The 15,020-nt window shown below is 46.7% G+C and overlaps 2 protein-coding genes across 3 annotated transcripts; one reads left to right on the top strand and one right to left on the bottom strand.

Moving 5' to 3' along the window:
• Positions 1-658: 658 nt before the first annotated feature.
• LOC101759358 (aspartokinase 1, chloroplastic) lies at positions 659-5,218 on the top strand. The gene is made up of 13 exons (XM_004971092.3): positions 659-1,092; positions 1,500-1,582; positions 1,665-1,705; positions 1,795-1,949; positions 2,579-2,728; positions 2,806-2,901; positions 3,078-3,194; positions 3,753-3,872; positions 3,964-4,056; positions 4,133-4,249; positions 4,404-4,520; positions 4,622-4,684; positions 4,787-5,218. Exons 1-13 carry the CDS (start codon positions 706-708, stop codon positions 4,910-4,912), a joined length of 1,665 nt encoding a protein of 554 aa, XP_004971149.1. The 5' UTR covers positions 659-705; the 3' UTR covers positions 4,913-5,218.
• Positions 5,219-8,261: 3,043 nt separating this feature from the next.
• LOC101758683 (auxin response factor 4) lies at positions 8,262-13,699 on the bottom strand. 2 transcript variants are annotated; one of them, XM_004971090.4, is made up of 15 exons: positions 13,433-13,699; positions 13,192-13,298; positions 13,001-13,096; positions 12,824-12,880; positions 12,566-12,724; positions 12,367-12,451; positions 12,039-12,129; positions 11,795-11,959; positions 11,526-11,645; positions 11,328-11,400; positions 11,070-11,241; positions 10,057-10,979; positions 9,250-9,440; positions 8,994-9,166; positions 8,262-8,720 (listed from the first exon to the last, which is right to left on the bottom strand). In XM_004971090.4, exons 1-14 carry the CDS (start codon positions 13,485-13,487, stop codon positions 9,031-9,033), a joined length of 2,430 nt encoding a protein of 809 aa, XP_004971147.1. In that variant the 5' UTR covers positions 13,488-13,699; the 3' UTR covers positions 8,262-8,720; positions 8,994-9,030. The 2 variants fall into 2 exon arrangements, with proteins under 2 accessions (XP_004971147.1, XP_004971148.1); XM_004971091.4 differs by having other exon boundaries at positions 12,566-12,721.
• Between the last annotated feature and the right edge of the window lie 1,321 nt (positions 13,700-15,020).

Here is a 15,020-nt window from a genome sequence, read left to right as displayed (position 1 = left end):
GGTGGGAGAAAGAGGTCGTTGTTTCGCGAAACAACTACCTCATAAGCTAAATTTCAGGACCACAAGACAACTTCACTATTGTACAAGTAGTTGTTGCCATGCAACTCATAATATTTCTTTACTCGTATGCACAAATCAAGAAATTATATAGTTTTATCAGACAACTTAGAAGACAATCCATTGTATGGGTTGTTTGTTAAATATAAGTCACCTCAAAATTACATGTCAATATATGAAACCGTATATTAGATAACATAAATGTACTTTTCCCTAAACTAGCAATTTTCTCGTTTTTGAAATATGATACAAGGTATGACATATTTATCTCTAAAAATCTATATAGGTGAGTAATACTTGAGTTATCCATATACGTACCACATTTTACCCGATCATCCCCTTCCTTTTACTATTTTCCTTTTGTTATCTTGCACTTGCACTACACGTCGGCATGACGCAACTGTACTAGCGACACCCCATTAACACCACCATCACAACTATTTGAACTTTTTATAAAAATAAAAACTTATCTATTGTAATTTCTTAAGTTCCTATATGGTCCTGAAATAGTCCAGAAATGGATTCCATAGCTTACGACTCGGTTTCCGTCTTGATGGCCTTAACACGTAAACACAAAAACCCGCCTTCTCGCGGGGGTCCCTAATCTCGGCTGCTGACAGCCTGGCAGTGTATAGAAGGTGCTAAGAAATGGCGACCTCAGTGCGATCGGCAGCAGCGCCGCGCCGCCTCGCTCCGTCGGCACCTCCGGCGAGCGCCGGGCATGTCCGAGGATTGGCGCGCTTCGGTAATCGAACCGGGCCCCTCGGTGCCCGAGGATTGTCAATGGTGGTTGCCGACTCCACCCGCCGTCGGGCCAAGTTTGGCAGCGGGGACAGCGTCCTCGGGGCTCCCGTCCTTGGAGGGCCCGGGGCGGAATTGGGGGATCAGTTGAGCGTGGTGATGAAGTTCGGGGGATCCTCGGTGTCGTCGGCCGCGAGGATGGAGGAGGTTGCCGACCTCATCCTGGCGTTCCCCGAGGAGCGCCCCGTCGTCGTCCTCTCTGCAATGGGGAAAACCACCAACCTCCTGCTCCTCGTACTGATCGCATCTCCCTGCTTTTGATTGATTCCACATTAGGCTCTAGCTCTGCAATCTTTCTTTGCTTTACCAAAAGTTTAATATTCCCTTTGGCTGCATAATTCACTGGTTGAATGCATCAAGAAGAATCTTCATCAATCACCTAAAGTAAAGTTTTCATCTTTATCAGTGATTATTTTCCTTGCGACTAATAATGGATCTGTAGGCCTTTGTAGATGCTAAATAGTCTCTTTTCCCATCAACAATAACTATAAACAAAGGTACAGTTAACTATACTGAACCTTTATACAGGATTGACTCTTGCATTGTTGCATAGATCCTCGAGAACAGGGTTAACTACTCCTAGGACATTTTGGGCATTGTTTAATGGATACACTCAAGTGCAGTATATGCGTTTTTTTTAGGCTGGAGAGAAGGCAGTGGGTTGTGGAGTGATCCATGTTTCTGAAATCGAAGAGTGGAACACAATCAAAGACCTGCATATTAAGTATGCTTACTTTTCGGACGGTTTACTATTGGAATACTTGCAACAATTTCAATTGATGTTAGTCTGTTTACTGTCAATCCAGAACTGTTGATGAACTTGGACTGCCAAGATCCGAAATACATGGTAAAGGTTACAACATTAATAACCTTTTCTTCTGGATTTTCTGACCTTTACATAACAAAATTACCTTTTGCTGCACTCTGAACTTCTAGACATGCTGGATGAACTGGAGCAACTCTTGAAAGGTATCGCAATGATGAAAGAGCTGACACTTCGAACCAGAGACTACCTTGTTTCATTTGGAGAATGCATGTCCACACGGATCTTTGCTGCTTATTTGAACAAAATTGGTGTCAAAGCACGGCAGGTACTGCTTGACATTTCCTTCAATCACCTTAAATCAGTGTTCTTCTCAGGTTACGAGTGCACCAACCTTCATGAATTTGTTGTAATATTCCTCTCCTATTGTGGGATACCCTGAAAATTTGATTAGTCACTGAATCTTTTACTGCTTAATCATTTCATGTTCTCAAGTCTCAGCTCATTTTGTTAGTTGCATTCCACTAGTATTCTGCAGAAATTTCACATTTCAATACTGATTCGTTCATTGATTTCTTTCATTGGTGGAAAAGATTCTTTGATTATTTTTATGATATTTAGAAATGTAAACTTGTTGGTTTAAATCTCTAGACTAGCCCAACCTGCTTGGGACTATGCTTCATTGTTGCTGGAAATGTACACTTGTGTGACTGATTCGGAATTGCCATAAACATACAATCAAGTGCTTGATTACAATCTGAACTGAACATTGTAATTTGAAGATAGGTTGTTGCTTGATTTTCCTTTCTCAGATGTCTCACTTTGATACAGGGACCCATAAATTTAACCAGACAGGCTGAAAACCCCCTATGTATATCCATATGTATCCAACTTCTTCAGCGTTATGCCCTGATGTAAACTCATGTTGGCTAATTCTATTTTCAAACTCTTGTGCAGTATGACGCATTTGATATTGGTTTCATAACAACAGACGATTTCGGTAACGCTGATGTCTTGGAAGCAACTTATCCTGCTGTTGCTAAGAGACTTCATGGAGACTGGATACGGGATCCAGCAATACCCGTAGTAACTGGATTCCTTGGGAAGGTATCTCATCACAAACAATCTATTCATTAACGAAGCAACTTATTATCTATCACAACTTCCATCACTTGCACTTGCAGGGCTGGAAATCAGGAGCTGTTACTACTTTAGGCCGAGGTGGTAGTGACTTGACTGCTACAACCATTGGTAAAGCCTTGGGACTGAGAGAAATTCAGGTCTATGTTAAGTCTGAATAGATATCAAATAAACCATATTTTTCTTTCTAACGACAAAATGTTGAGCCAACATTTGATTCATGCTAATAATTAAGCTAGCATGTACTTTCAAGAAAATTGTTGCTTATCCCCATTCACTGCATGTTTGGTCTGAAAGCAGACTGTGCCTATGATAGGTATGGAAGGATGTTGATGGTGTACTCACTTGTGATCCAAATATCTACCCACATGCAAAGACTGTTCCGTACTTAACATTTGAAGAGGCTACAGAACTTGCTTATTTTGGTGCCCAGGTATGCATTCATTTTGAGCGAAGATCAGAAACTTTTTTTTCCAAGAAATGTTTATGTATCTAAGATTGTTAAAGAAGATTCTAAAGTGGAATTGTGATTATACCTGGCAATGGCAATTGATAATTCATTTTGAGCACTACTGATTCTTTCTAAAAAAATATTTTGAGTGTCTAAGATTGTTCAAGAAGAGTATTCTTAACTAGATTACAATGATGGTAGGCACAAGATAATTCATGTTCGTTGCAGTTTTTCAGGACTTTATGTATTATATGTAACATCCTTCTCAACACAATGAATAAATACATCGTTCAGTTGCACGCTTTTGAAAAATCAAACACTGCCAAACGCATTTTATACCTACACTCTTTAGTGCATTATTAAGAGTTCAGAAGATAAACTGAATGCCCTCTGTTGTTTATCCGAAATATGGTGTGTTGGTGGGCATTTGCATTTGTAATCATAATGAATTGTAGATGAAGCTCACGATGTCAGCCTTAGATACTCCTTTACTCAATATAACTTAGATTCATTACAATGGATTGTTCCGCTCCGATGCAGGTTTTGCATCCACAATCAATGAGACCTGCTAGAGAAGGTGATATACCAGTTAGGGTTAAGAATTCATACAACCCTAAAGCTCCAGGCACCCTTATCACTAAACAAAGAGAGATGGATAAGGTGTGTGTCAGAATATTCAAGGTGTATTCTCACAACATGTGTTTTGGCTCTCGTGGCATTGATTTTGCCCCCCCCTCTTTTTCACTATTAGGTTGTACTTACTAGTATAGTGCTGAAGTCAAATGTCACTATGTTGGACATAGTGAGCACTCGGATGCTTGGTCAGTTTGGTTTTCTGGCAAGGGTACGTTGACCACTGAGCCATTTTGTTTACTTATATTTCATTGTATTCTTATCTCTGTATGTATGAGCTTGAGCAGGTATTTTCTATATTTGAAGATCTAGGCATATCTGTGGATTGTGTTGCCACTAGTGAAGTTAGCATTTCTGTGTCACTTGATCCATCAAAGATCTGGAGTAGGGAACTTATTCAGCAGGCAAGTGCTTCTATCTGAATGCCTAATGACAACTAGTTGTACTCTTACTGAATTTCATTCGGTCATAAGGAAAATTAGCAAGTAGAAGTACATGAGTTTGACACTATATCTGTTACTAATTCTCTGTGCTTCAATATTGTTACCAATCTTGTAGGAACTTGACAATGTAGTCGAAGAGCTTGAGAAAATAGCAATTGTTCATCTACTTCAGCAGAGGGCAATAATTTCGCTCATCGGAAACGTGAAACGATCATCTCTTATACTAGAAAAGGTACAGTACTTTGCACATTTTGAACAGAAATGTTTCTAGATTTTCCTGTCTTTGCTCTTTTGATATGCGAACCACACGCTAACCATCTTATAAATCTTCAGACCTTCCAGGTGCTGAGGAAATGCGGTGTCAATATTCAGATGATCTCACAAGGGGCATCCAAGGTACTAATTCGCTGTACCCAGAGTTATCATAGCAAACGAAACTGAGTGCCTCATGTATGCATGATCTGGCTCCAACGTTACCCATGCCTTCATCCTGCGCAGGTTAACATGTCGCTGATAGTTCATGACAGCGAGGCGAAGGCCTGCATCAAAGCCCTCCATCAGGCATTCTTCGAGGACGAGGATGTTCTCACACAAGTTGAAACGGAGAACCTGCTGGTGGGTTGACCGATACAGGTCGCCGTCTCCAGCATGTTATCCAGCATCAGCTCCACCTTGTCATCTATCTCCATCATCAGTGGCTTAATCCGCTTTGCGTGAACAGCATTGTGTATTTAATTTGTCAGTCTGCTTCCCACTGAATGGCTGAAAAAAGACATGGCTTTTTATTGTTCCCAACTCGGGTGAACACAACGAACACCGCTTGTGCATGAACACTGAATGGATGTTTTTGAGAGAGATAACAATGAGCAGTTGAACAGCATTTGAATGCACAGTTGTGCACACATCAATGAACACAGTGTGTACTCGCCATGGCTTCGCTATAATGGCAAGGATGTGGAGCATGTATGAACTATGCAAGTACGAGCGAGAGCGAGTATGATCCGGTCAAGCTGTGGCTGGGTTCGCTACTACAGGTCTACAGTCTACAAGAGTGCTACTGTGCCAGCTGTGATCACACGTACGTGCGCGTACTAGACCTGTAGTCTGTAGACCAGAGGACGACACCACCAGCGAGAGTAAACACGGTGTCTTGACAGTTGGAGGGGTCGTGTTGTTTTGCGTGTTCCACGAAAACGACTGCCGGTCTGGTCGTCTCCTGCGTGCAGTGCAACCACGTCAAAGATGCAGCGCTGACACGGGTTCCTGGACGTTCCCCGTCGGCGTCTCCCCAGGACGCGGCGGCGGGCCGGCCGGAGCTGGCCGGAGTAGCTACTACGAGCATTCACTTCGCTACAGCGTCGATCGGTAAACCCAATGCTGGTGTGTTTTTCAACGGAAGCGTCGGTGCCCGCGCCCGGCCTGCATACTCAGACCATACGGGAAGACGAAGACCGGGCGAGTCCGAGCACACCATTTCTGCTGCTCCGACGTCGACGCAAGGGGTGTTCGACTGAGGAGGCTAAATCACATCGGATGTTTACAAACTAATTAGGAGGATTAAGAGGGGAGTATTAAGAGGGTATTCGGTTCCTGGAGTTAAAGTTTAGTCCGTGTCACATCGAATATTCGAAGGCTAATTAGCAGAACTAAATATGAGTTAATTATAAAATTAATTACACAGATGGAGGCTAAACGGCGAGACAAATCTATTAAGCCTAATTAATCCATCATTAGCAAATGGTTACTGTAGCAGCACTGGTCAAATCATGGACTAATTAGGCTTAATAGATTCGTCTCGATGTTTAGCCTCCATCTGTGTAATGGATTTTGTAAATAGTCTATATTTAATACTCCTAATATCTAAACATTCGATGTGACACGGGCTAAAGTTTAGCCTCGGGAACCAAACGGCTCCTAAACATAGTCTAATTATAAAATTAATTACACAGATAAAGGCTAATTCGTGAGATGAATCCATTAGACTTAATTAGTTCACAATTTGAAAATGTGATACTACAGTAATCATTTGCTAATGATAAATTATGTAGGCTTGATAGATTCATCTCGTGAATTAGTTTAGAGGTTCTACAACTAGTTTTATAATTAGTTCGTGTTTAGTTCTAATTACTATCCGAACGTGATAAGATTAAAGTCTAACACCTTTATCAAACAGCCCCGTAGCGTGAGAAAAACGAGGTCAGACTGTCAGAGACGACGAGGCGTGGGCGTGCTGAGGTAGGCGGAGGCTGGGGCCCAGGCGCTGCGGCCACGAGTAAAGCCGGCCTTGTCGCCACGCGCTTGGACTGGCCTGCGGCCTGCCAAGATCCATTTCCCGTCCGCGTCATTGGTTGGGCCCCAGCCCGGTGCGGTGCAGCGCGCGGCGGCCCCACCTGCCTCTCTCTTGGTGGGCTGGGCTGCTGGGCTCGCTTGCCTCTGCACTGCTGCTGTACCAAACGACGACGCGGATCCATCCAACCGCCCAAACTAGTCAGTGATAGCTGCCGCTGCAGTTTGAAGTAGTCCCAGCCGCTGAGGACGACGCTACTACAGTAGTCAGCACTCAGCAGGTCAGTAGCACAGCAGCCCACGGCGTAATGAATACGGTATAAATGCGCCTCGGAGTGGGGCCCTCGACTGCACGGTGGGCCCGGCATGTCAGTTTCGTCATCCCGTTGTACTGCTGCTACTGCATCTCGCTTCAGTGCAATCTGACCTCTGCTGCCTGCTGCTGCAACAGGCAGAACGCAGGCGGAGGCTGGCCGGGCCGCCGGGGGGGCAGTAGCGCCGGTACGCGAGGCCATGATGATTCCCCCTGCGTCCTCGACAGGGAGAACCGAGCGCGAACCCTACCAGATCGCCGCCCCGTCGTCACCCGCCGTGTCCAGATCCAGTCAAACTGCTCGTAGATGAGGATCGAGATCGACGTCTTTAATTCCTTCTTTTTTTGCCAAAAAAAAGGAAAAGGAAATTCGACCGGCCGGGGCCCAGCACCTAGTCAAAGCTTCGACCCGGCTTGGGCGTGGCGCACTCCACTGCTGCTGCATCCGTGGTAGGCCATGGTGGGAGCAGGCGGTGCCACGACAGCCACGACAGCGGCCGCCGCAGCAGTGACTGACCGGCGCTCGTAGGAAGGATTGGCACGTTCCCGCGCCGGACCCATGGAGATGGAGGCAGGAGGCAGGCAGCGCACGAGACCGGGTGCAGCGAATCTCATCGCCTCGCCACGTTTCGACCCCATCCGGCCTCGCGCACATCGCAAAAGCGAGGTCACTTTACACGGCTGTGTACGCTCGTGTTCCGGTGTCCTCGCCGGATCGGAGGCAAAACCATGTTGACCGGCCGAGGCGGCGCCGGTGCACGCACGCTTCCTTCGAGTCCGAGCCAGCGCAACTGCCACTGTAATTGCAAGCCGGGGAAGCAACTACGTGGACGGGTCAAACAAGATACTGATGGCGCCAAGTGGGGAAGGAAAGAAATACACTAGGCCTTTCACGACCTGCCCAGTGCCCACCTGCCTCGCCGCACGCTGTTTTTTTCCACGGGGAGGGGAGGCAAGGGGCCAACGGCGCAGCACTGGGGGAGGCAGGCAGGCAGGATCAGCGTCCGTCAACCACACCCTTCCGTTGGTTGGTTGGTTGGATGTCCCGGCTCACTTTCCCTGGAATTGCTCGGCACCACCAACGCTTCCGTGGTCTCCCTCATTACCAAAACACACCAAAAGCGGACAAGGATTCGTGTCCACAACTCAAGAGTCCCAGCTCGACTTGCCTTGCTCTGCGCAATCGCGTTGCATCACCCGGCAGGGAGAAGGAGATAAGGAGGAGAAGGGCCCCGCCAGACAATTGCCGCTCGCTCCGGCATTCCCATCGCCAATCATGCATGACAAAAATAGAGGGTGTGCCTTGCCTTTAGGTCACCGTCGCCATCACAGGGATTGCAAGCGACATGAATTTGTTTACACCAATAAAGCATCTGAGGGCAGCAAGGGGAGGTGCCTGGGGTCCTCTATTAACTCTCTTACTATAATACATTCAGCGAGAAGATCAGACATACATATACCAGTGTTTGTCATTTATCTCACGCTACAGAGCTAGCTTACAGGGATTAAAAAGCCGCGAATAGCTGGTTAATACAAAGGTACTGCTACTGCTTGCTACTACTGGACTGGGTAGATAAATATTTACATCCAAAAGGGTGAGAGAGGCAAATCAGCAATAAAAATAACAATAAGAACCTCGGCCCTTCAACTTTCTGCCAAGAGCAAACCGCGGAGAAGTAAATTGACAGGTCTACACTTCCCTACTAAACCCAGACGGATGGGATGGGATGGGATGGGCTGCAACAGACAAGCAAAAGATTTGAGGTGTTACTTGGCTGGGACCCGGCACAATGCAAGTTCCTCTTCATGCATCGTCAGCTTCCTTCACACAACCTACATACACATGCCAAAAAGCGATAGCAGGAAGATTAGTCCCCTTCGGTGCAGCTTATCATGGCAAACAGCAGCACCATGTGACAAAAGCCTACTGCATGCTGAATATTACAATGCATTTACAGATATTAATATTACCATCCCTAAACTTTAGCTTTGCTTACGTAACATGCCATCTTTCTTTCCATATAGATGTTTCTTTAGTTTATTTAAAAACTCATTTTCCATAAATTATACAGAACAAAATACTAAGGACCAATTTGGTGGACTTACCTAGTTATCTAAAATGCTTGCTGCAGGCAGACAAGCCCTACTCATTTGTGGCTGCACATACTTCACCAGCAGCTGGAGGTTCCTCCTTTCTTGGGGCAGATGATTTTGAGTTCATCTTCTGGACCTCCTCCTTCGTGTAAATGTAGATCTTGCGCACTATGCTGCAGAACTCTCTGCTCAATAAAATAATGCACTGTGTCAATATTGGAATGAAAGCTCATACACTTATCGAGCGAGCACTAAGATAAGGACATACTCCCACGGGTCATCTCCCACAAGCATCATATCACCCTCATTGTCGGTATAAACAATCTGCCAGTTCTTGTTAGCAGATACCAATTCACCCTCAAATTCAAACATTTTGTCTAGTTCTGCTTTGAGCTCATCATAGTCACTGAACTTTGAGAGGTCCACAGATCTGCCAAGTGCAACTCCTTGCTTATGAACCTGGAGAATGTTGAAAGAGAAGCGTAAATTGAAGAGGATAGACCTCCAGAAAAATGTAGGCACTACAAATATGCAATGTTGTAATCTGTAAAAAGTAAAAACAAGGCACTCTACACGGGACTGAATAATCCATTATTTAATCATGAAAACATAAATGAACACCAAAATAAATCCATGCAGAACAGGAAAGGATCTATGTATCATCAAGCAGATCACGTTTAAGTGCTGTCTTTCCCCCCCCCAAATAATAACAATCAGCAGCACTAATGTAACCACAAAACCATTGAAGCTTATATCACATGGACAAACCTAAAATTAGGCAACCTAGGAGGCACATCAAGCAATCACTGTCTGGTTTTATTAGTGTCAGCCAAAAGAACAATTTTCAGTTAAGGGACAGTCAAGTGGTCTGTTTGGATAAGGGAGGTTCAGGATCCAAATCCCTAGGATTTAAACAATTCTTGAGCAATACTCACTACCTAAACAAGGCTATAAATCGATTTTGCTTCGATAAATGAATGTGCCAATAACTGCTAGGACATTCCTATTCATTTGCACAGACAGGATAACATAAGTACAGACAAGTTATGTCCATGAACAGGTAAAACAACGGTACCTTCGTGCAACTCCTTGTTGAAGCACCCTGGGACTTGCTTTGAATATCTTTTGAACTTTGTGTAGCTTGCTGAATGCTTTTCTCATTCTCAGTTGATGTTCCAGCTGTGCTTACAGACCCCTCAGGCAAGCATTCAGTTTGCACGGGTTGCAATTCATTCACCGATGCTGATGGTTGAGTTTGTACCACATGCTCCCGCATTGCAGACATCGGAGAGCTCAACTGAATAGGAGATGCACTCGCGGTATCAACTTTGAACCCAAAAATCTTAAACCCGCTGCCTTCTCTTGTCTTCTCTAAATCAAATGGAGCAACCGATGCGTGAGGTCTGACAACTCGTGGCTGTTCAACCAGGGGGAATGGCTGATTCAACCAATTTGATGGATTCTGTCCATATCTGAAACCCTGCTGATCAGTTGTGTTACCATAGACCGTATTCTGATCGCTCCAGAATCGCAACTCGTTGTTTGCTGTTTGCGTCCTTGTGCTTGATTCAACAGTCAGAGAAGGTTGCTGAGGCATAAAGAAGTATGGGTCCGCAAAGCGATGAGCTGAGCCTTGATCTTGAAACTGATTGTTGAAAGAAAGACGGTGCTGATTGTCATCAAAAGTTTGCATAAAGAACCCCTGGGTATCTCCAAATGATTGAGAGGATGTACGGGCATCCTTGAATGCAGAACGGTTGTCCTTGAAATCAGTTTCACGCCTTCCCAATGGCATCCAATTATCCATAGAGGGTCTCTGCTGAAAACTAGTGTGGGTTTTCCCATTGGGTGATGGGGACCACATCATAGGTTTCTGAACAGTGGCATCAGAGTCGGTACTTTCATTCATGTTGTTTCTCAAGGTCATCTGCTCTTGACCTTGCAAGACCGAGTTTTGATGTTGTGTTTGAGCAGAACCAATATCAACCTTAGATGCACCTGCAAATTGCACAGATAATTTGAACAGCATTAGCAAGGTTGTATTTTTCATCACCCTTACGCTTGAAACTGAAATGATCTCAAACTTGCCTTCTTTTGTAAGAACAGATGATTCAGGTGAAGGCTGGGGAGCATTTTGTCTAGGTCTCTTGACTCTAGAAGAAACTGGAAGGGGATTGACAGGAGGTGATGAGGCAGGCTCTATCTTCCAAGGAGAGACCCTTTCTGGACGTGGGATAGTTGAAGGCTCATCCCAACGCACCTACAATAATAATAAAAAAACCAATCCTCCATAAGCACAAAATTTTCGATCATAATGGCAGTAGTAAACATTAAACAAGCAGTTACCTTCAAGTATCTCCAACTTGAATCAGGCCATAGTGGGTCAAGATTTTCACAACCAACTATAGTACCAGTAAACCTACAGGACAAGATAACGATATATCACAATAATTACTTTGAGTAACGGCAAATAACCACCAGAGAGAATGCTGCGACGAGGTGACAAGAAACAAGGCGAGTACAGAAGGCCAATAAGATAATTACCTCTGCTCTGGTGCCTCTTCACCTTCAAACCGCATCCTAAATCTCATCCCAATAGAATAATTGTTTTTTAATGACTCCATATACTGATCATATGGTATGATGAACTCTGAGGGGCTCGTCCTAACATTGGTATTTAGAGATCAGACACAGGGTACACTATCTTTAGTTAGAACAGATTGCAGGTCACAATCTCATGCAAGATAACCAAGACAAATCAGTATATTTGTCTCAAAAATGTAATCGGCTTTTTTGCAGACATTTCAACATACCGAGGTTTGTAGTACACAGTGAACATGGATTTAGTGTTGATGGCATGCCAAGCAGTTGCAAGGACTCCGAGGTGCATGCTTTGGCTAGATATGACTGAAGAAGGTATGTTCGACAGCTGCCTCATAGCCCGCCTAACACCAACTCGAAGTTCACCATTTTCTCCTCTGCAGAAGGCACAACAGAAACTTAGCACTGGATTCGGAAATTGCTATCATGCTTGGTGGGCAGGGAACATCAACAGACCTGAGGAAAATGAAGGCGTCGCCAGCAACAAGCCTTTTAGAACTAACAAACACACTCCAGCCACTCTGAAGGAGATGCCTCCTAGGTTGCCCTGACGATTTTGCATAAACCCATCAATGATCCACATCAAGTACATAAACAAGGTTTTCAGTAGACAGATGCAATATATCATAGTGAAAATTTGGCTATGATAAATTACAATTACTGCCCAAATCGGCATCGCACAAGACAATTACAGTAATGGTGCAACAGATCGAACAAACCCAAAGCATAGACGACCAGTGAAAAGGATGCAATAAATCCCAGGGAAGAGAGGAACACAACTTACCACGAAAGATGTGGCGGAAGCGCCACTCCATGCCATGCAGATCCTTCGCCACAAGCTCCTGTGTGGGAGGCGACTGGGTCATATCCTGCCGACAAAACAAAGGAGATAAGCTCACCCGAAGACGGACATCTTAAGCAGAAGTACATGCGTCTCTGTTCTATTATTAGTAGAAAATCCACAAGGGATGGAGAACACACACCAGGGGAGGGAGGCACTCGTCAGCGTGGCGGCGCAGCACAGAGAAGCCACCGTGTGTGCTGGTGTCGGACGCGGTGAGAGTCTTGCAGAAGGACCTGACTGCTGGCCTCGGCGTGGCGGCAGACCCAGAACTCGCCTTCTCAGCCGCTACCTCGTTCTGCTGCACGAGCGAGCAGCGCGCAAGTAAGCATCTGCTCATACCGGAAAAAAAATCCCCAAATACACGCCCAAAATGAACCCTCTGGAGTCAATAGACTACCTCGGGCTCTGGCATCAGCATGATCTGTGCGTAGACCTCGTCGGTATCCGTCTCCGCCTGTTAAAATTGGGAAAGCTCGTAAGCATCAAGACTGAAATTGCTGGCCGCAGAGAAAAGAGACGCGAATTGGCAGCAAAATTTGGGGGGGGGGGGGGGCACAGCGGGAAGAGGAGGAACCTTGAGCTCGACGTTGAGCACGCGGCAGAGCAGCTTGGAGGGCAGATCGTAGAGTCGCATCTGGTTTCCGGCGACCTGGTTCATGGACGCCTCCACCTGAAAAGACCCCAAGCAGCACAAAATCAGCGCCAGGAACAGAGGAAACCAGGTCCAGCGGAAGCAGGGGAAGCGGTTGTAGCTGGAGAAGGTACCTGCTCGATGTGTCCCTGCGGGAAGTAGAAGACGAGGTCACCGGGGCGCGGGACGGTGACGAGCGGGCCGGCGCAGGCGCGCCAGAGCTCCGGGTACAGCGGATCCCCTGCCGGAACACAGCCACCCATGAGCACGAGAGCACGGGTAGCCCAGCCGGGAGAGCCGGCGAGCGGAAGGGAGAGAAAAACCCAGCAGCCCGCCGAAGCTGACCGGATCTGGCCGCCGGAGCGGCGCGCGTACCTGAGTTCGACGGTGCCTGGGGCGTCGGCGGCGGCGCCATGATGGCGGGCGGCATCTGCCTCGGATCGGGTGGCGGCGGCGGCGGCGGCGGGGGAAACCCTAGAAGGAGGGAGGTGGGGAGGGAAAGGGGAAGGCAGGCGGAAAGGGGGAGGCAGCGGCAGCAGCAGTCGAAGGGGGAGAAATGTTTTTGTGGGGGGGAGGAAGGAGATGGGGTAGGGGGATTTGGTGTGGTCTCTTTGTAGGGAGTAGAGAGAGACACACCCACGAGCCCCCTCCTCAATCCTAGAGAGAGATAGGAACAAGAGGAGAGAGAGGGAGAGGGAGGCGGGCAGTGCAAGGCAGGCGCGGTGGCGTTCGGACAAAAAGAAAGCCGAGAGCCGGTGGTGACCCGACCGACCGCGTTGGCTTTCCTTCCCCTCACGCCCTTCTCGTTCTCAGCGAGGACCACCGGTTCGGTCCGGGCGGCCGGCTCGGCCCGGTTCGTCTGGTGGGTCCGGGCCTGTGCTTGCGTGTGCGGGGCTGTCTGGTCTTTTACCGGCCTGCAGCAGCGAGCGATGGGTTGGGGGGGGGGCTGGCTGGTGGGTGCAGTGCTGTGCAGCAGAGCACTGACGACGGCCGCTGCCGCGCACCTCACCACCACACCTACGGACGCACACGGCTTTATAGGGGGCGCAATTCATTGGAGAATGGACACCTACGCCACAACAGTGCCCTCTCTCTCTCTGCTGCACTGCACCGCCCTGCTATGCTGTTCTTTTTCTTTTTTTTCCTCCGAATAAAATGTGAACATGGCCGAGGTTTTCTTTTTTCATAAGAAAAATGGCCGAGGTTGTTTTTTGATACCGAAAAATTCACCGCAACGAACATGAAGCGCTGGCTGCCATTCATTTCCGTGTGGCTTTTCAGGTCCACGCGTGAGTCGTGACTCGTACTAGCAAGAAGGCCTCGTTAATGGCGTGTCTTACTGCTAAACATTACGAGTAGTATGCCAGCAGGCTAGACGTGGAATTAACAGTACAGTAAACATGAATGGTTCCTGGAATTGCACTGCTGTTTTGGTTTTTTTGTTTGATCGTGGTGGCAAATCCTAAAGTGACGGGCAATTGTTGAATGTGTTTGCAGAGAATTAACGTGTTGAAGTCCAACTGACACGTCACACTTCCAATTATTAGTCCACATTAATATTACTCTTTTTCTGAAAAATACGAGATATTTTTCGGTGGCGGAAATGGACAGGAAAGACTTGAGAGGTCTTAGCCGTTCTATTTTTGCGACCAGTGGCACTCCCTTTCGTTGCATTTTTATCCCACGAATGGACTAGCAGCTAATGTGATAAGCCTCTCTTTTCCACACTACGATGGGTTAGTTCAGCCATGGTTTTCTTTTCCACGCCCAGGTGTGGAATTCCGGCAAGCGATGGATGCAGGTACCCAAGAAATAAAAAAGGAAGGGGGGGTTGGATTTTCGGCGAAGCAAAGCAGAGCTTGAACTGGAAGTGTTAAGCAAGGTCAAGAGTATTTTATCGCGGCCCATAAAAGGCAAGGCAGAGGAAGCCCCTAAACGGAAATCAATAGAAAACCCCTGTCCC

This window comes from Setaria italica, chromosome V (genome assembly GCF_000263155.2).
Source record: "Setaria italica strain Yugu1 chromosome V, Setaria_italica_v2.0, whole genome shotgun sequence".
In the NCBI taxonomy this organism is placed as follows: Eukaryota; Viridiplantae; Streptophyta; class Magnoliopsida; order Poales; family Poaceae; genus Setaria; species Setaria italica.
Note: the sequence above shows the minus strand (reverse complement) of the source record. Positions and strands in the feature narration are given on the sequence as shown.

Bases quoted from the DNA above. Each gene is read 5' to 3' on its own strand.
- LOC101759358 (XM_004971092.3), top strand. From the start codon at position 706: ATGGCGACCTCAGTGCGATCGGCAGCAGCGCCGCGCCGCCTCGCTCCG. The intron at 2,902-3,077 runs GTCTATGTTAAG...TGCCTATGATAG, and splicing joins TGGGACTGAGAGAAATTCAG to GTATGGAAGGATGTTGATGG. The intron at 4,521-4,621 runs GTACAGTACTTT...ATAAATCTTCAG, and splicing joins CATCTCTTATACTAGAAAAG to ACCTTCCAGGTGCTGAGGAA.
- LOC101758683 (XM_004971090.4), bottom strand. From the start codon at position 13,487: ATGCCGCCCGCCATCATGGCGCCGCCGCCGACGCCCCAGGCACCGTCG. The intron at 12,725-12,823 runs GTAGTCTATTGA...TCGCTCGTGCAG, and splicing joins TGCTGATGCCAGAGCCCGAG to CAGAACGAGGTAGCGGCTGA. The intron at 11,646-11,794 runs GTATGTTGAAAT...TACCAATGTTAG, and splicing joins ACTGTGTACTACAAACCTCG to GACGAGCCCCTCAGAGTTCA.